Raw genomic sequence first — 20464 nt, forward strand, 5'->3', positions numbered from 1 at the left:
GATGTAACAAACGGTTCTTCACCTTATAAGATCTTTACAGGTTAGGTTCATTTATTAGCCTCAACAATAAACAATAAACGTTTTTATGTTTACATGTTGTAAAGTAAATTCTTAGTTATTGACAATATGTTGTATTTAAGTATTTTATTTTCTAAAATTCTTGTTATATCATTATACATTTCTATTTCTATTCAGAGTATGATGTCTATCTCTCTCTTTAAAAATTAAATGTGTCTTTTTTGTTGTTACCTATGTGCAATATTAGAATGTACATAATTTAATGAAATGTTTTCAGTCCTGGGCCAAACCTGGAACTGATTTTATGATTATCTGATCATTTTTGATTATTTTAATGTTTATTAATTTAGTAGCACATAAGAGTAAGCAATGAGTTTGTCACTTTCTGCTGTTGTCCCCAAAAACCTGAAATTACAGTTTCTATCTGTAAATAAATCTTTAGACTGCACTGCCTTTTATGTTTATATGTGAGAAAATAAATTCTTGGCAACATAATCAACTTTCACACTAAGTGACAATATGTTGTTCTTATGTATTTTTACATCTTTCTAAACTTTCTAAACAAAATATTTTACCTCTTTATATTATAAATTCTTATATCAATTAACAATGATTTGCATCTCTCTTTTTATGAAAATAAAATTGATATTTGAATGTGTGTAAATTGCATGTGTACATTATAATTTAATGCGTTGTTTTATGTAGCAATCCTGGACCTGATTTTATCTGATCCTTTATCATTGTTTTATTGTTTATTACATGAGTAACATGAGTAAACAATGGGTTTTTCAGTGTGTGCCATTGTCCTCCACAAAAACAGTTTCTTCCTGTAGATGTGCCAAGCTTATAGTTCTCTTTGATGGAGAGATACCAGTGCCACATATTTAACAGGAAGGGAAGAGAGACTGCTGCTTCTGCAGACAGATTTTATGAGAACACAAGAGCAAAAGTCACAAAGGGTGACAGTCTAAGGTCAGAGGCAGGAATATAAGTCACAGAATAATAATACATGGTAGCCAGTTATGTTAGAGGCAGTCCAAAAATCTAAAATTAAAACCATATGCAGAAGCCCTGAAACAGAATAACAGGTCAACACTAAAATTAGTGCAGAACTCAAATGAGGGTTTAGCAATTTCACACTGGGAGAACAGACTCAGTCCTTAAATAGTGCAGGTAGTAGGTAACTGCTGCGAGTCATGTCTAACACATAAGGCTAAGAAAGATGAGACAGTCCATGTGCAGGTACGGAGTATTAATAAAAATGAAAGAAAAGGGAACTAGGCAAATGACAATGTGCAAAGGCTATAAACATAGTCAAAAATCAGGAAAGGCACAGAGAAACACCAGCAGAGGTACAAAAGGGCAAGGCAGGAGCTAATGTCAAAAACACAAGCAAAGTCTGGGGTACATAGAAACAAAGAGGTAAAACACAGTTTCCTACACTGACTATAGTAGTTGACAATACTTCACACTGAATATAGGGACTGGAGGGTTTAAATAGGGAGACTAGTCAGTGAAATTAGTGATAAATGCAATTTCAGTAAAAATGTTGACTGTGTTAATACTTCAGCAAGGAGCACCTACGATGGTCGGAGGGAGGATTGATCCCAGTACAACCCCCTCCTCCCAGAATTGACAGAGGAACATCAACAAGGGTGGAAAGAGTGGGATGATCAGGGTGGGCAGTGTAGAAATGCCAGGTGAGCATGAGGTCCAACACGTCCTCGCTGTTGACCAAACTCCTCTTCTTGGGACCATAACCCATGCAATCTACCAGGAACTGCATCATGCAACCGTATCACTGGGGGTCCAGTAGGGTGTTAACCAGGTAGGCTGGTAACCCCTTGATCTCCAAAGGCAGGTACTTACCTGAGAGCAAATAGCCAGACTGGAAGAGAATACAGGTTTTATTCCCTCTCCACCCAAATCATTGAATTCTGTTGTTCCAATCAATTCCATGGCCATGGGTGTATAAAACCAAGCACCTACGCATGCAGACTGCTTCTACAAAGATTTGTGAAAGTATGGGTCGCTCTCAGGAGCTCAGTAAATTCCAACATGGTACCATGATAGGATATCACCTGTACAACAAGTCCAGTCATTAAATTTCTTTGCTACTAAATATTCCACAGTCAACTGTTAGTGGTATTATAACAAAGTGGAAGCATTTGGGAATGACAGCAATTCAGCCATGAAGTGGTAAGGCATATAAAATGACAGAGCATGGTCAGTGAATGCTGAGGTAGTGCGCAGAGGTCGCCAACTTTCAGCAGTCAATCACTACAGACCTCCAAACTTCATGTGTTCTTGAGATTAGCTCAAGAACAGTGGGTAGAGAGCTTCATGGAATAGGTTTCTATGGCTGAGCAGCTGCATCCAAGCCTTACGTCACCAAGTGCAATGCAAAGCATCACAGCATGCAGACAAAGGACTCAAGAGCAGTAGGGATGTGTTCTCTGGAGTGACGAATCATGCTTCTCCATCTAGCAATCCAATGGACGAGTCTGGGTTTGGCGGTTGCCAGGAGAACGGTACTTCTCTGACTGCATTGTGCCAATATTTTGGACAATTTCATGTTCCCAACTTTGTGGGAACAATTTGAGGATGGCCCCTTCCTGTTCCAACATGACTGAACACCTTTGGGATGAATTAGAGCGGAGACTGCAAGCCTGGCCTCCCCAGAAGGGTTGAAGCTGTTATAGATGCAAAAGGGTGTGCCAACATCATATTAAACCCTATGGATTAAGATTGAGATGTCACTCAAGTTCATATGTATGCTAAGGCTGACAAGCAAATACTTTTGGCAATAAAGTGTAGGATATTGAGTTGCAAATGGTACAAAACTGGACTGATTCTATGAAGGATCTTTAAACATCCTTTGTATCTGGACCTTCCTTAAAGGCTATTTGTGCTTCTGTGGTGCAGAACAGGGTATATTTCAATGTTTCAAAGTATCATTTGTGACCCCTTGTGGGCCTATGACATTACCCAAAGATTATACCTTTGCCTTGTGGAAATCACACTTCTCCAATTTCTCAATGTTCCTGCAGCCCAGACATGCTTGATATGTTCCTCCAAGCTAGGAGAATAGACTAAAATGTCGTCAATATAGATAACTACCCATATCATATATTCCACATATTTCTGAATACATCATTAAGAAAAAACTGGAATACTGAAGACATTTCCCAAGCTGTAAGGCATAACCAAATAGTCATTGGGTTCCTTGCAGTAAACATACAGTAAGTCCAATTTAGTAAAAACAGTATCCTGGTGTAGCTTTTACAAAGCTGAAAGAACAAGTGGAAGATGGTAGTGATTCTTTACCATCATAGCTTTTAACTCCCTATAATCTATACATGGCCTTAAACCCCCATCTTTCATTTCTACAAAAAAAATAAATAAATAAAAATTCAGCTGTTTGCAGGAGATGCTGAGGTCCATAAATGGCATAGGGCCTTTTTTGGGGTACTCGTCCACGGCAGCTAATTAGGGATAGAAAGGGAGAAAATGTGACACTTGGGTGTGGTACCTGGCAGCCAGTCTATAGCACACTCCTAGGAGCAGTGAGGAGGCAAGTGAGCAAATTGGTATTTACTAAAAACATTAGAAAAATCTGCATGTTCCACAGGAACATTAACATGAGAAGGCTGAGATTTGGTGCTTATGGCAAGACAGACTGTTGTTAAACTATGTGAGTGACAAGAGCTCCATTTAGTGAGTTCACCTGTGGCCCAGGACAGTACTGGGTAATAATTAGCTAACCCTGGAAAACCTAGAAGTGTCAGGTTTTCAGGGTAATTAATAATAAAAATGGGAATGGATTCAGTATGAAGCACACTCATTGTGAGTGTGATTGACACCATGAGCTCTGATACCACGCCTGAACATATAGACCAGCCATCAATGCTTTGTAGCAGGGGTTCACACTGGGTTTTGTGCCATCCCCTCACAGCAGGGGGATTCATTAACCATGGACACCCCCCCGCTGGCTTCACAGTACCAGCTCACTTGAGACACCAATTTGTGATAATGGCTGAGGGCAGTATCCATACCCAGGTTCTGCAGGTGGTAAATGTGGCAGAGGATTTAGCATTCCACACGGCCCTGGCCCATTGCAAAGCCTTATCAATGAGAAGGGTGATGAGGGGAATCTTTGCAGCATCTGTGGGAAAAGTAGCAGGCATCAAATTGAAGTATAATGGGCAATGCGATAGGAATCCTTGACATAGGCCTAGTGAGCCATCATACTTATCCAGAATCACCAAGCACACAGGAGCTACAGGCAAGTAAGCAAGTACATGGGAAAGCTGATGAGACCTACCCTGGTTAAGTTGACTGGGGTTGGAAGAAATAGCCATAACTTGGAGGGTACAGATAAGATCCTCTGCACCTCTAATGAGGTGCTGAAGATGTTGCTCATGGTTTCCTAAGTTGTTTTTTGGAGATTTCAGGGCAGCATGAAACTAACAAATCTGCTGGAGGTGAAGTGTTCTGTTACACATGAATCCGAGAGAGATCTACGTGCAGGTAAGGAATTTTATTAAAAGTGAGCTAGGTAAAAGGCCATTTCATCCTAGCAACTTTTAGTAGACAGTCATCGTAAACACTTAATACAATTTTACATTTATGGCATTTAGCAGACGCTCTTAACCAGAGCAACTTACAAAAGTGCTTTGTCATTGACTCAGAATACATCCTAGTACAGTAGGTTAGAATCAGACATACCAATGAACTAGAATACAGGGATGAATGCTGATAGCTAGAAGTACAAGATACATAAAAAGGTCTGTCTCAATGCTCGTCATCCATGAGACCTGAAGCAAGGCATTTCAAGCCGAGCCATACTTGAGGTTTGAAGTACTCGAGGTACGGATTGGGCTTTGACCATTGACCTCATGTATGAAGGAGCTGGTCCATTTTTGGCTTTGTAGGCAAGTGACAAGGTTTTAAATCTGATACGTGCAGCTACAGGGAGCCAATGAAGGGAGCACAGCAGTGGAGTAACATGAACTTCAGAAGATTGAAGACCAGTCATACTGCTGCATTCTGGACAAGTTTAGAGGTTCGATGGCTCTTAGAGGAAGACCAACATGTAGCGAGTTGCAGTAGTCTAGCTTTGAGATCACAAGATACTGCACAAGCACCTGGGTAGCTTCCTGTGAGAAAGGGTCAAGGAGGAATCTGCAAGACTGGGTTAGATTAGAGTTGAGCGACAACTGGTTGTGAAAAGTTACGCCCAGGCTACGGGCAGCTTCAGATGGTGATACCAGGGAGTTCTCAAAGGAAACAGTGAGGTTATGGTAAGGATTGGGAGTACCTGGGAAGAACAAAAGCTGAGTTTTACTGGGGTTGAGCTTCAAGTGGTGGGCCATCATCCATGACTCGATGTCAGTCAAGCATGCAGAGATATGTCTGGAGACTTGCGTGTCACCAGCTGGAAAAGAAATAGTCACACCAAGCCTGGAGAGAACAGAAAGAAGAATGTTGTGGTTTACTGTCAAAGGCTGCTGAAAGGTCTAGAAGAATCAAAACATGACAGTTTTGCAGCTTTAGCAGCAAGAAGTTTCTCAGTCACTGCTATGAGGGCCGTTTCTGTAGAATGTGCCGGTTTGTAGCCAGACTGATTGGGATCATGCAGCTGGTTCTGGGTGAGAATTGATTATAAACTTGTTCAAGGGTTGGAGAGGAAAGAGAAGTGATACCAGTCTGTAGTTGGTAACGCTGTCAAGTGTAGTCTTCTTGAGGATTGGTACCACCCTGGCAGTTTTGAATGCAGTAGGCACATATCAAGATTATAAGGAGTTGATGACAGATGAAAGGAAGCAGATCTCTTGCAGTTGTCTAGAACAGAGTGGAAGGAATTGGATCCAGCAGACATGTAGTTGGATTGTTACAGGTCAGGAGTTGAAGAATTTAATCTGAGGAGAGAGGAGAAAAAGTCAGTGTTGGGGAATGCACACTGGTTGGAGGAGTGGGAACAGAGGAAAAGGACTGGTGGATTGCTGCAACTGCCTCCTCAAAGAAGGTGATAAAATCCTCTGGAGTAAGATAAGCAAGGAGGGGGAGGATTAATGAGAGAAGAAAAATCATGAAGAGCTTGCGTGGATCAGATGCTGATGATTCAAATTTTCTGCCTGTAGCAGAATGACTTTGCAGATGTTGCTTCCAGTGAGAACTTGGAAAGGAGAGACTTGTATGAGCTGAGGTCTGAATCTACATGAGATTTCCTCCACTGACTCTGCAGTCCTTATTTCTCTCCTGTGGCAGTAAAGTGTTTGTTAGCCAGGGGGCAGGTGGGGAGGACTTAGCACATCTAGAGGAGAGAGGGCACAGAAGATTCATTGATGAGTGAGAGAGAGAGAGAGAGAGACACACACAGACAGACACACACAAAGTAAGGGAAGAGGGAGTTATGGATTGCAGATTGCAATGGAGGGAGGAGGAACATATTGGAGAGGAATGGATGGAAAAAGAAGGAAGGGAGAGAGAAGGATAGAAAGTGATGGTCCAAGAGGTGGAGGTGACTGCGATGTCTGATGTGGTGGTACGGGTGAAGATCAGGTCCAGAACATTGGCCCTTTTGTGAGTTAGAGGATCATGGTTGAGGGTGAGGTCAAATGCTGTCAACAGCAGAAGAATGCAGGAGAAATGCAGCTTGTCTGATGGAAGGTTGAAGTCAGCAAGGAGAATAAGTGGATTTCCTTCAGTGGGGAATTGACTGATCAATGAAGCGATCTATGGAATCTGGAGGGCGGTAGATAACGAATGATAAGAAGTTTGGTGGGGAAAGACACTGTAATGGCATGAAATTCAAGAGAGGAGATAGAAAGAGTGGAGAAGGAAAGTGGAGTGAAACGCCACTCTCGAGACATTAGTAAACCTATGCCACCACCCTTGCCAAGACACCTTAGAGAATGGATAAATAAAAAGACAGAGAACAGGGCAGTCCAAGTCATCGAGTTCTGAAGGGTGATCCACATTTCTGTTGGAGCCAGGAAGTGTAGGTATGCTAATGCCGAGATGAAGTCAGCCTTCTGGACAGCAGATTGTCAGTTCCAGAGCCCTCCTGCCATCATGATATGTGATGGTGCCGAGCATTGTGAGTCAGTGAGGTTGCTGAGATTGCGACATCTATGATAGCATCAAGGAGAGCTGTGGGATATGTGGACAAGAATTGTGAAACATTTCAGATGCTTGATTTGTGGATGTATGAAAAAAAAAAAAAGATTGGGATAATGAGAAGATACTTAGCTGAGTTTGTGAAGTCCTGTAGGTGAGATGTAGATGAACTGATTAAGAGCACCACCAAACCTTCTCCAAATGTTAATTACTGCTACAGACACATGTGTCTCTAGGAGTCATCCTAATTTAACTCAGTTCAATAAGTGCTGAGCCCACCCCTAAATTCACACCTAAGGCCAAGGCGAAACTACACCTGTAGTGAGTAATTACAGCTAACAAGCAACTAACAACTAGGTTTAAACAACAAGCCTTGACTTTCACATAATCTAAGGCAAAAGTAAGTGAACTCAGAGCCTACCTTAACCAACCAGATGATGATCTAATGAGACAAACCTAATACACACATCCATCACACAGTCATCATAAGCACCCAACACCAGCGAACACCGAAGCTCGAAAATTTGTTAAATGAACAGCTTTCTTAAACTTAAACTATGGCTTGTACAATTTTATTGACTACATATAACAAATTATGTGTATGTGACAGGGAGGACAAATGGCAACAAAAATTCTTAACATTTTTTCTTTTAGCACTGGAACCTAACAAAATTACATTGTGAATCACCTTATTGACTTAACTATTTCTTCATTATATATGCATTTTTTTCTAAAAATATTGTTATTGTTTTGCTTTTCACTGATTTAATATTAGAAATAAATGAAATATTATTAGTGGATTGCATTGTAATATTGATTGATTGATTGACTGATTGATTGTTGCATCATCTATCGCTCCTCATGCCATACAGATGTTGCTGGTATATAAAGTAAATGAAGGGGGTGAAGAAGGCACCCTTGCCTTGTGAAACTAACTTGAAGACTCTAAGAGCTTCAAAAGGTAAGGTAAATAGTGAGATGATGAGGAAAAACGAAATAAATAAATGTAAAAGTGCCATAGGTTTAGCTTGATTGTATGCAATACTGTTGTTTAAACAACCAAAAAAAAAGAATTACACTTTTTAAAGAAAAATAATAATTTATAGGTATCATTATAAATAACAATGAATGCATAATCACACCTTCTCTGTTCAGTTCACACCCACATTTACTGACAGACCATCATTGCAAGGTGGCTATTTAAATCACTGAGAAGCAGCCATCCAGACCTTCAGTGTGCTGGAAAGCAACAAACCCACTATGCAGAACACTTTAAATCTGGTGCCATTTGTATTAGTGCTGTGGATGACTGTGTTCAGCCCTGCAGGATGTAAAGCAAACACAGTCAGCTGCAGGCTGTGGACTGAACCACAGATGCCTATTTTGTCAATGAATGGAGATTTTGTAATTGGAGGGATTTTCTCTATTCATTCCTACATGACATCAGAGCAGAACACCTACACCACGATGCCACCACAGCCACACTGCGCTGGGAGGTCTGTCTGTGAGGGTGGAGTGGATCATAGACAGCATGAGACAGCACAGAGAGCATATCATTTATTTACAATCACAAAGAGAAATAAGAAATGAAATTGTTAGGCTACCAGTTTTTCAAGCCATGTACTATTTATTGTAAACACAAAATAAGATGTTATTTTGCCTGACCCTTTTAGGGTTTTGTCTGTTTTACTGTGTTTCCAAACAGCATGGAATTCAGGCAGCTGCGCTTCGCCCGGGCCTTGGAATTCATCATCCACGAGATCAACAACAGCACAGATCTCCTGCCGGGTATCACGTTGGGCTACCACATATACGACTCGTGCTCTGCAGTACCGATGTCAGTCAAAATTGCATTTCAGTTCGCAAATGGATTGGACCCTGTTTTCAACAACACCGAAGCCTGTTTAAAACCTGCAGCTGCCGCTGTATCTGCTTTTGTAGGAGAATCTTCTTCCACCCCGTCAATTGCAATGGCCAGCACACTCGGTCTTTTTGGAATTCCAGAGGTAAACATCATTTTAAAAAATCTTGCTATTTTAAAATAAATAAATAATGAGTAATTAAAAACTTTTAAAAAAATTATGCCACAGACCAATTATCTAATTTAAGATGTGCAGAGAAATGTTTTATATGGGCAGCGTTATAACTAAATCAAGATACTCAAGTAACTGTTTTTTGCTCTTTTCAAACACTCACAATCACAGGTGAGTCATTCTGCAACCTGCGCTTGTTTGAGCGATAAACATCAGTTTCCTGCCTTCTATAGAACCATACCTAGTGACCAAAACCAAGCAGCTGCATTGGTGAGAATGGTGAAGTATTTTGGCTGGACATGGATTGGAGCCGTGCGCAGTGACACGGATTACGGAAACTACGGAATGGCAGCGTTCCTAAAAGCTGCGCAGGAGGAGGGGATCTGTGTGGAGTACTCCGAGGCCTATTACAGGACACAACCACGCAGTAAACTGGAGAGAGTGGCAAACGTCATCCGCAGATCAACGGCCCGAGTAATAGTAGCGTTTCTTGCATCAGGTGACATGAAGTTTCTCTTAGAGGAACTGGCACGACAATCACTACCTCCACTTCAGTGGATAGGCAGTGAGTCGTGGATCACACATCCAGATTTTCTGCGGTTTAACATATGTGCTGGCGCAATAGGTTTTGGGATCCCCAGATCAGTTATTCCGGGTCTTCGTGAGTTTCTTCTAGATCTCTCTCCAGAACGAGCCTTGAAATCGCCCCTATTAACGGAATTTTGGGAGAGCGCCTTCAGTTGTAGTCTAAAAGGGCGGATGGGCGTGCAGAATTGTGACGGCAGTGAGGACATCCGTACGCTACAGAACCCATACACAGACACGTCTCAGTTGCGCATCACTAATTTGGTCTACAAAGCTACATATGCAATAGCTCATGCTATCCACGCTGCAATTTGTAATAATGTGCTATGTGACAAGACCATTAAATTCACACCATGGCAGGTATAAAATTATTTCATTTAAAAACATATTACTATAGAAGTTAAAGTTTCTAGCTTGACTAATTATTGAAATCACCAACAATATTTGTTACCAATTGTATGGAACTAATATTATTATAAATATTCTTGAAATTCTTCAAATGTAGTGAAATATGTTTGATTGTGTATTCCAAAATGGGCTCTAGGTGTATCTGAGTCTGTAAAGAGGAATTGAATTATTTATGAAGTTGTATTTACCTCTGCAGATATATAACCAGCTCAAGAGAGTGAACTTCACCACAAAAAATGGTTATCAGCTCAATTTTGACTCAAATGGAGATCCGGTGGCTGTTTATGAGCTCATAAACTGGCAGTTTAAGGAAAATGGTGCTTTAGATTTTGTGACAGTGGGTTACTATGACTCATCGAAACCAAGAGGGCAGGAGTTCAGAATGAGCAGTGCTATCAGTTGGGTGGGAGGACAGACAGAGGTACAGTATAACACAACCTATACACAAATGTTACAGTAGGGGAAACATTAAACTGTAGTACATGTAGACATTAAATAATGAAAGTTCTTGCATAATAAATTATTTGTATTTGTGATGTTCTCTAATGCCTTTCCCAGGTGACAGTGTCTGTGTGCAGTGAGAGCTGTCCTCCAGGCACCAGGAAGGCTGTGCAGAAGGGAAGGCCTGTCTGCTGCTATGACTGTGTACCATGTGCAGAGGGAGAGATCAGTAACAAGACAGGTTGTGTATCATAGAGCATAATGCAGCATTAAGCTTTTCCACCTTTATTACTTGTACTAGATATTTCTTTGCACTCTTTACATGGCTGAAAACATCCTTGGACTCCATTCTGCTTTTATTTAATGCTAGTCACTAAAGAATTTCAGTATCTCCTGTAACGCAGCAGACTATCCCAGCACAGTATAGCATCGACCTAAGTTACCGAGAAAAATTGCAAATTTAAAAAAATCATGCTACATGAAAACTTTCATTTCATTTGAGGTAAATTTTGTTTTAGCTGTTCTGTTTTGTTTCATATAATAGTCTGTCAAGTAATATTGCACAAATCTGAATCATGATCATGGTTTCATGATTCCCATGTGATATCTTCTGTAATACAGCAGACCATCCCAGCATAGTATAGCATCCACTTAAGTAACCTAGACAAATTATAAATAAAATAAATAAATAAATCATGCAACATGAAAACTTTCATTTCACTTAAATTTTGTTTTAGCTGTATAGTAAAACCTAAAAAATGAAGGTTAGAGTAGCAAGGAAAAACTTCATGAACTTGTACAATGAAGAAGCCAAAACTCATATGAGAAACCCATCCAGTTACTGGGTTTCTGATATGGCTTTTTGGTCTCAAAAATAGTTTTTAATTCAATTTAGTATTGGACACAGACATCAGAGTGTCCCCTCATGAATAAGGCAAGCACAGAATTGTCAGGGACAATTGTCAAGGGGATTGCATAAACAGGAAACATTAAGAGAAGGCAAGACACAAAAAATTGAAACATTTTTTTGTGTTCAGCACTGCGTAGTGAAATCAGGCTCTGACTACAAAACTTGTGGTAGACATTGTTTCCTTCTGTAATGTGCTCTATATATGAAATAACAAGCGACCTTGTTTTAGACTTATTGAACGCATTCTGACTTTGCATTTCTGATCTTTTAGACTCTTTGGATTGTCTGCATTGCCCCCCTGAGTTCTGGCCCAATACCAAACAAGACAGCTGCCTCCCCAAGCCTGTTGAGTTCCTGTCCTGGGATGACACTCTAGCTATCATTCTGACAGTGTTCTCCCTCACTGGGGTCTTCATGACCATTTGTGCGATTGCAGTCTTCTTCAAACACAGGGCATCTCCCATTGTTAGAGCCAACAATTCAGAGCTGAGTTTCCTGCTTCTCTTCTCTCTGACTCTGTGTTTTCTCTGTTCACTTACTTTCATTGGTCGGCCCTCTGAGTGGTCCTGTATACTGCGTCACACAGCATTTGGGATCATCTTCGTCCTCTGCATCTCCTGTGTTCTGGGGAAAACAGTAGTGGTGTTAATGGCCTTCAGGGCTACACTTCCAGGCAATAATGTCATGAAATGGTTTGGGCCTCCACAGCAGAGACTGAGTGTTCTTGTTTTCACTCTCATACAGGTCATTATTTGTGTGCTTTGGTTAAAAATGTCCCCTCCTTTTCCTTTCAAAAATCTAAAGCTCTACATGCAAAAGATCATTCTTGAATGTGACTTAGGTTCTTCCATAGGTTTCTGGGCTGTGCTGGGTTATATAGGATTTGAGGCCATCTTGTGTTTTGTTTTGGCTTTTCTAGCTCGGAAGTTGCCTGATAACTTTAATGAAGCGAAATTCATCACATTCAGCATGCTCATATTCTGTGCAGTTTGGATCACCTTTATTCCAGTTTATGTCAGCTCTCCTGGAAAATTCACGGTAGCTGTGGAGATATTTGCTATTCTGGCCTCAAGCTTTGGTTTGATTATTTGCATTTTTGCTCCCAAGTGTTTTATAATTGTGTTTAGACCAGAGCAGAATACCAAGAAACAGCTTATGTGTAAAATTCCCTCTAAAGCTTTTTGGCATGTAACAGAAAGACAATAAAATGTTCTTCATCTTAAAAAAAAACCTTTACAGGTTATATTAAGGTTTATTTATTAGCCTGAACAATAAATCTTTAAACATAAACATTTTTATGTTTATATGTTATAAAGTAAATTTTTAGCAACCTAATGAACTTTCACGAGGTTAGTGACAATGTTATATTTAAATATTTTGCTTTCTAAAACTATTGTTATATTATTATACATTTCTATTCAGAATATGATGTGCATCTCTCTCCTGAAGAAAGTTAAATGTGTGTGTTTTTTTCTTGTTACCTAGTGTGTGGTATTAGAATGTGTATAATTTAATGAGATGTTTTCAGTAACAATCCTGGACCTGATTTTATGATTATTTGATCATTTAGGAGTAAGCAATGGGTTTGTTAGTTTCTGCTTTTGTCCAAAAAACCTGAAATTACAATTTATGCCTGTAAATAAATTTTTATACTGTACTGCGTTTTATGTTTATATGTGAGAAAATAAGTTCTTGACAACATAATCTTTCACACAAAGCACATTAGTGACAATATGTTGTTCTTAAGTATTTTTTTACATCTTTAGAAACCTCAAAATATTTGAAATCTTAATATTATACATTTCATATAAATTCATATGATTTGCATCTCTCTCTCTTTATGAAAATAAAATGTGTTTTTTGTTGATAACTATTATTTGATATTTGAATGTGTAAGGTGCATGTGTACATTCTAATTTAATGAGTTGTTTTATGTAACATTTCCAGACCTGATTTTATCTGATCATTTATGATTACTTTATTTTTTATTACATGAGTAACATGAGTAAACAATGGGGTTATCAGTTTGTGCCATTGTCCTCCTGTAACGTGTGGAGGCAAAGCAGGATGCAGAGATGAGTCGCGTAAAACAAAAACATTTATTAATAAATATAACACGGAAGACGTAGCTCGCAGGCTATCATAGTCAAACACCGACAACAGTCACATCATAAACAATAGACTTTTTCCATGCATACTAATGACACAAAACGAGGAGCAGGTGTGGAACACAAGGAGGGCGTGGCCACACGGACGAACATACACACACACAAACACACATGGGGAGACACAGGGCCATACCGTGACACCTCCACAAAAAATCTGAAATTACAGTTTCTGCCTGTAGTTGTGCCAAGCTTATAGTGATCTCTGTGACCAAATAATAATACATGGCAAACACAAAGCCGCCAGGTATGTCACAGGCAATCCAAAAATCTAAAATCAAAACCATATGCAGAAGCCCTGAAACAGAATAACAAGTCAACACTGAATAGTGCAGAACTCGAATAAGTGATGAGGAATTTCACACTGGGAGAGCATAAACTCTGTTCTTAAATAATGCAGGTAAAAGGTAACTGCTGCGAGTCATGTCTAACACATGAGGCTCAAAGAGATGAGACGGTCCATATGCAGGTACAGAGTTTTAATAAAAATGATAGAAAAAGGATGTAGGCAAAATACAACGTGCAAAGACAAAAAATATAGGTAAAAACCAGGCACGGCACAAAGGAAAACCAGCAGATGTACAAAAGGGCAAGGCAGGAGGTAATGTCAAAAAACACAAGCAAAGTCTGAGGCACATAGAAACAGAAACAAAGAGGCAAAACACAGCTTGCTTCACTGACTATAGTAGCAGAAAATACTTCACACTGAATGTAGGGACTGGAGGGTTTAAATAGGGAGACTAGTCAGTGAAATTAGTGATAAATGCAATTTCAGTAAAAATGTTGACTGTGTTAATATTTCGTCAAGGAGGACCTACGGTGGTCGGAAGATCTTCGATGGTTGGATGGGGGGGATTATTCACAGTACAACCCCCTCCTCCTGAAATGGGCAGAGGAACATCAACAAGGGTGGAAGGAGTGGGACAATCAGGGTGGGCAGTGTAGAAATGCCAGGTGAGCATGGGGTCCAACACGTCCTCAATGTTGACCCAACTCCTCTCCTAGGGACCATAACCCACCCAGTCTACCAGGAACTGCATCATGCAAGCTTATCACTGGGAGTCCAGTAGGGTGTTAATCTCCAGTAGGGTGTTAACCAGTTAGGCCAGTGACCCCTTCATGCCCAAAGGCAGAGGGGTACTCACCTAAAAGCAAGTAGACAGACTTGAAGAGGATACAAGTTTTAGTAATGACACATGGAAAGTGGGCATTATATGAGAATGAGTTGCAAATGTTACAAAACCAAACTGATTCTATAAAGGGTCTTTTAAGGTCCTTTGTATCTGGGGTACTGCTTTCAGCATGAAGTTTTCAACCGTTGGTCCTTACTATACAACAACACAAACTGAGGAAGCCTCGATGATCACCAAACAAAAACTAAACAAGGCATAGAAAACCGAGAGCTAAAATAGCGGCATGACGTAGCATGTCTCTTAAAGTGACAGTGTTCAAAATGTTCTGCGCACGATCCAAAACTTTAAGAAAAGCATAAATTACTATAACTTCTACTTAAACAATATAAATTACACTCGAGCCATCTATATAAATATTACGTGTTAACGACAATCTATGCACTTGTACAATTTATGGCATTACCACAATACTGTAAACTTATGTACAAAATACAACAAAGCTAACAGTGCAATTCGTACATGCCTAAACTGCTATGGATCACACACGAAATTAACTCTGAGAGCCCCCAAATTTAGAAGTGTTATCGGTTTATCTTGACGTATGCGTTACTGCGTATTAAACAAACAAAGTTTCAATAAACAAACGAACAAAACCACTGAATTACACTTTTTAAAGCAAACAAAAACCTATTGATCATTATGAATTACACTGAACGCATAGCCACGCCTCCTATGCACGTTTCACACCCACATTTACTGATATGTCATCAGTGCAAGGTGGTTATTTAAACCAGTGTAAAGCAGCCATCCAGACCTTCAGGTTACTGGGAGGCACACAGATCACCATGCAGACCACTTCCAGTCTGGTGCCATTTATATCAGTGCTGTGGATGACTGTGTTCAGCCCTGCAGGATGTAAAGCAAACCCAGTCAGCTGCAGGCTGTGGGTTGAGCCTCAGATGCCTATTTTGTCAATGAATGGAGATTTTGTAATTGGAGGGATTTTCGCTATTCACTACTATATGAGAGCAGAGCTGAACACCTACACTACGATTCCAGCACAGCCACAGTGCGCTGGGAGGTCTGTCTGTGAGGATTCAATTGTCAGCACAACCAGCATGTCATTTATTTACAGTCACAAAGAGAAATGAGAAATGAAATTGTTAACATACCACTTTTTCTAGCCACCTACTACTTATTGTATACGCATCATAAGCTCTGATTTTGCCTGACGCTATCAGGGTCTTGTCTGTTCTACTGTGTTTCCAAACAGCATGGAATTCAGGCAGCTGCGCTTTGCCCGGGCCTTGGAATTCATCATCCATGAGATCAACAACAGCACAGATCTCCTGCCAGGCATCACGTTGGGCTACCAGATATACGACTCGTGCTCTGCAGTACCGATGTCAGTCAAAGTTGCATTTCAATTTGCAAATGGATTGGACCCCGTTTTCAACGACACCGATTCCTGTTTAAAACCTGCAGCTGCCGCTGTACCTGCTTTCGTAGGAGAAACTTCTTCCACTCCGTCAATTGCCATGGCCAGCACACTCGGTCTTTTTGGAATTCCAGAGGTGAACATCATTAGTAGGCTACATCACATCGTTTTTTTTAAAAAAAAATCTTACTATTTTTAAAGAAATAAATAGTTGCATAACAATTATTTATAAACTATGCCACACATACTCTACTGTGAAGAAATGCTAGTTAGGTCATGTAATGGTTCTTTCTCTTTCCCAACACTCACTGAATTACAGGTGAGTCATTCTGCAACCTGCAAGTGTCTCAGCGACAAGCGTCAGTTTCCAACGTTCTTTAGGACGGTACCTAGTGACCAACATCAAGCGGCCGCAATGGCGAGAATGGTGAAGTATTATGGCTGGACATGGATTGGAGCAGTGCGCAGCGACACGGACTACGGCAACTACGGAATGGCAGCATTTCTAAAGGCAGCGCAGGAGGAGGGGATCTGTGTGGAGTACTCCGAGGCCTATTACAGGACACAACCGCGCAGTAAACTGGAGAGAGTGGCAAATGTCATCCGCAGATCAACAGCCCGAGTAATAGTAACGTTTCTTGCATCAGGCGACACGAAGTTTCTCTTAGAGGAACTGGCACGACAACCACTGCCTCCGCTACAATGGATAGGCAGCGAGGCGTGGATCACACAAACAGAATTTCTGCAATTTAACATATGTGCTGGCGCAATAGGTTTTGGGATCCCCAAATCAGTTATCCCAGGCCTTCGTGAGTTTCTTTTAGACCTTTCCCCAGCACAAGCCATGAAATCGCCCCTATTAACGGAATTTTGGGAAAGCGCGTTCAGCTGTAGCCTTAAAGGGCGGACAGGCTTGCGGAAATGTGATGGCGGTGAAGACATCCAGGCGCTACAAAACCCATACACAGACACGTCTCAGTTGCGCGTCACTAATTTGGTCTACAAAGCTACATATGCCATTGCGCATGCGATCCACGCTGTTATTTGTAATAACATGCAATGTAACAAGACCATTACATTCACACCATGGCAGGTATAAAAACATTTTATTTATAAAATCTCTAGCTTGAGTAATTATTGAAATGACCAACTGTATTCGATACAAATATTACAGAACCAATATTATCATAAATATACTTGAAATACTTGAAAGGCACTGAAATATGTTTTCTTATGTATTCCAAAATGGGCGCTAGATCAATCTGAGTCTGTAGAGAGGTATTCAATAATCTATGAATTTGTATTTGCCTCCGCAGATATATGAGCAATTTAAGAGTGTGAACTTCACCACAAAGAATGGTTATCAAGTAAACTTTGATTCTAAAGGGGATCCTGCAGCTCTCTATGAGCTCATAAACTGGCAGTTTAAGGAAGATGGTGCTTTAGATTTCGTTTCAGTGGGCTACTATGACTCATCCAAACCAAGAGGACAGGAGTTCAAAATGAGCAGTGCTATCAGCTGGGTGGGAGGACAGACAGAGGTACAGTATAACACACCCTGTACTCAAATGTTACAATAAGGAATACAGTAAACTGCAGTATGGGGTCCTTAAAGAATAAATTGTTCATGCAAAATAAAATATTTTTATTTGTGTTGTTCTCCAATGTCTTTCCCAGGTGCCAGTGTCTGTGTGCAGTGAGAGCTGTCCTCCAGGCACCAGGAAGGCTGTGCAGAAGGGAAGGCCTGTCTGCTGCTATGACTGTATACCATGTGCAGAGGGAGAGATCAGTAACAAGACAGGTTGTGTATCACAGAGCATAATAGAGCATTAAGCTTTTCTATCTGCATTACTTGTACTAGGTATTTCTTAGTACTCTGCACATTGCAGGGTAAAACCTTGGGCTCCATTCTGTCTTTATTTAATAATAGTAACAGAAGAATCACATTTACTTTTGCAATGCAGCAAACCATCCCAGCATAATTTAGCATCCACCAGAGTTCGTAAGTGTCATGATCCAACCAGGAATAGGCAGAGGTAGAATGCAAATGCTGGAGGTGGTTTATTAAATGAGGAAACACAAACACGAATGGTAAAACAAACAGAGGCAAAGGGGTAACACTGAGCGTAAGGTAACGCGACGGGAGTAAACCAAAGTAATGACGACAACAGTAACATGAGTATAAAGCAAACCTGACAGAAGGACATAACTTACCACAATAACCAACAACCAGAAGACAAAACCACAAGGCTTAAATTAGCAAAACTATCAGACACTAAGCAGATACACGTGAACATTGGAACAGCAGAAACTAAAACAAGGAGTGGAATAAAGGAACAGACAGTGGCGGAGAAAACGAAACTAAGGCATGGAACCAGGGAGTGCAGGAAGACAGGGAAATCGTGACATCAGGGACAAGAGGAGGGTGGCCATTCGTGACAGAAAGAAAAACTATAAATTAAAAAAGAAAACTTTCATTTCAGTTAAATTTTGATTTAGCTGTATAGCTTTTTCATACAATAGTCTGTGTCAAACAGTGTTGCACAAATCAAAATCTAATGAATCTAATCAGAGACCTAATAAAAAAGTCAAGGGCTACAGTGGCAAGGAAAAATGTCCTGAACTTGTACAATGAAGATTCAATACTTTTGCTGGAGCTACTCATAGTCTGGTTTCATGATTCCAGTGTGCTATAAATATGCCCTTTACTCTAAGGCTTTATATATTTTTCTGGGGTTACAGGGTTATGACTGCTTGTTTTGTCTCTTAGACTCCTTGAACTGTGTGCGCTGCCCTCCTGAGTTCTGGCCCAATGCCAGACGAGACAGCTGCTTCCCCAAGCCTCTTGAGTTCCTGTCCTGGGATGAGACCCTAGGGATTATCCTGACTGTGTTCTCAATCACTGGGGCCTTTATGGCTATTTGTGTGATTGCTGTCTTCTACAAACACAGGGCATCTCCCATTGTTCGAGCCAACAACTCAGAGCTGAGCTTCCTGCTTCTCTTCTCTCTGACTCTGTGTTTCCTCTGTTCACTTACTTTCATTGGTCGGCCCTCTGAGTGGTCCTGTATGCTGCGCCACACAGCGTTCGGGATCACCTTCGTCCTCTGCATCTCCTGTGTTCTGGGGAAAACAATAGTGGTGTTAATGGCCTTCAGGGCTACACTTCCAGGCAGTAATGTCATGAAGTGGTTTGGACCTCCACAGCAGAGACTGAGTGTTCTTGCTTTCACTCTTATACAGGTCATTATTTGTCTGCTGTGGTTAAAAATATCACCTCCTTTTCCTTTCAAAAATCTAAAGCTCTACAAGCAAAAGATCATTCTTGAATGTGACTTAGGTTCTTCCATAGGTTTCTGGGCTGTGCTGGGTTATATAGGATTTGAGGCCTTCTTGTGTTTTGTTTTGGCTTTTCTAGCACGGAAGTTGCCTGATAACTTTAATGAAGCCAAATTCATCACATTCAGCATGCTCATATTCTGTGCGGTTTGGATTACTTTCATTCCAGCTTATGTAAGCTCTCCTGGAAAATTCACTGTAGCTGTGGAGATATTTGCTATTCTGGCCTCAAGTTTTGGTTTAATTATTTGCATTTTTGCTCCCAAGTGTTTTATAATTGTATTTAGGCCAGAGCAGAATACAAAGAAACACATTATGGGTAAAGTTCCCTCTAAAGCTCTTTAAGATCCTTATAAATAGCAATGTTGCCCTTAATGTTTAACACCTTATATAAAATGTTTCCAGGTACCATTATTCTTATATGTAACATCAGCCTCACCAATGCATCTTTATTGCAAACTGTATTTTATGCTTGAATGTGAAGACATAAGAAGATATAGTATCAGCAATATTAATGAACTTTCACATGCATCCTTGTTTCTGAAAATGAACTGCAATAAAACATTTTAGATTATCTTCATAAAGTGAATCAGTTTCCTCTTTGAAACTTTTCCTGATATATTTGCATTTCTCCTCAAATATTTATTGGTAAGTCTCTCTTTATGAATAGTTGATTTGAATCTTCAATATTTTAATAAATGTAAAGTGCATATGTATGTATTCATTACATGTTTTTGTCTAATTAAATAATTTGACTCTTTATATGTAACGCATGTGGCCCGAGTACCGAAGGGCGAGGGGCAGGACACACAGGCTCCAGTGATGTGGATGAACATTTATTAACATATAAACACAATGGCACTCACACGTAT

General features: G+C 40.3%; 2 protein-coding genes across 2 annotated transcripts; both read left to right on the top strand.

Moving 5' to 3' along the window:
- Positions 1 to 8034: 8034 nt before the first annotated feature.
- LOC113589739 (extracellular calcium-sensing receptor-like) lies at positions 8035 to 12723 on the top strand. Its single transcript, XM_035525419.1, has 7 exons — positions 8035 to 8101; positions 8486 to 8636; positions 8846 to 9146; positions 9345 to 10118; positions 10363 to 10587; positions 10725 to 10848; positions 11789 to 12723. The coding sequence occupies exons 1-7, from the start codon at positions 8035 to 8037 to the stop codon at positions 12721 to 12723; spliced, it is 2577 nt and encodes an 858-aa protein (XP_035381312.1).
- A 3066-nt stretch (positions 12724 to 15789) lies between these two features.
- On the top strand, positions 15790 to 19937 carry LOC113568292 (extracellular calcium-sensing receptor-like). Its single transcript, XM_035525420.1, has 6 exons — positions 15790 to 15896; positions 16089 to 16389; positions 16573 to 17346; positions 17570 to 17794; positions 17931 to 18054; positions 19024 to 19937. Exons 1-6 carry the CDS (start codon positions 15790 to 15792, stop codon positions 19935 to 19937), a joined length of 2445 nt encoding a protein of 814 aa, XP_035381313.1.
- The last annotated feature ends 527 nt before the right edge of the window (positions 19938 to 20464 follow it).

Source organism: Electrophorus electricus, chromosome 4 (genome assembly GCF_013358815.1).
Source record: "Electrophorus electricus isolate fEleEle1 chromosome 4, fEleEle1.pri, whole genome shotgun sequence".
NCBI lineage: Eukaryota > Metazoa > Chordata > Actinopteri > Gymnotiformes > Gymnotidae > Electrophorus > Electrophorus electricus.

Coding starts and splice junctions, on each gene's coding strand:
- LOC113568292 (XM_035525420.1), top strand. CDS start 15,790: ATGAATGGAGATTTTGTAATTGGAGGGATTTTCGCTATTCACTACTAT. Junction 15,897..16,088: donor CAGCCACAGTGCGCTGGGAG/GTCTGTCTGTGA, acceptor GTTTCCAAACAG/CATGGAATTCAGGCAGCTGC. Junction 17,347..17,569: donor TTACATTCACACCATGGCAG/GTATAAAAACAT, acceptor TTGCCTCCGCAG/ATATATGAGCAATTTAAGAG.
- LOC113589739 (XM_035525419.1), top strand. CDS start 8,035: ATGAAGGGGGTGAAGAAGGCACCCTTGCCTTGTGAAACTAACTTGAAG. Junction 8,637..8,845: donor CAGCCACACTGCGCTGGGAG/GTCTGTCTGTGA, acceptor GTTTCCAAACAG/CATGGAATTCAGGCAGCTGC. Junction 10,849..11,788: donor AGAGATCAGTAACAAGACAG/GTTGTGTATCAT, acceptor CTGATCTTTTAG/ACTCTTTGGATTGTCTGCAT.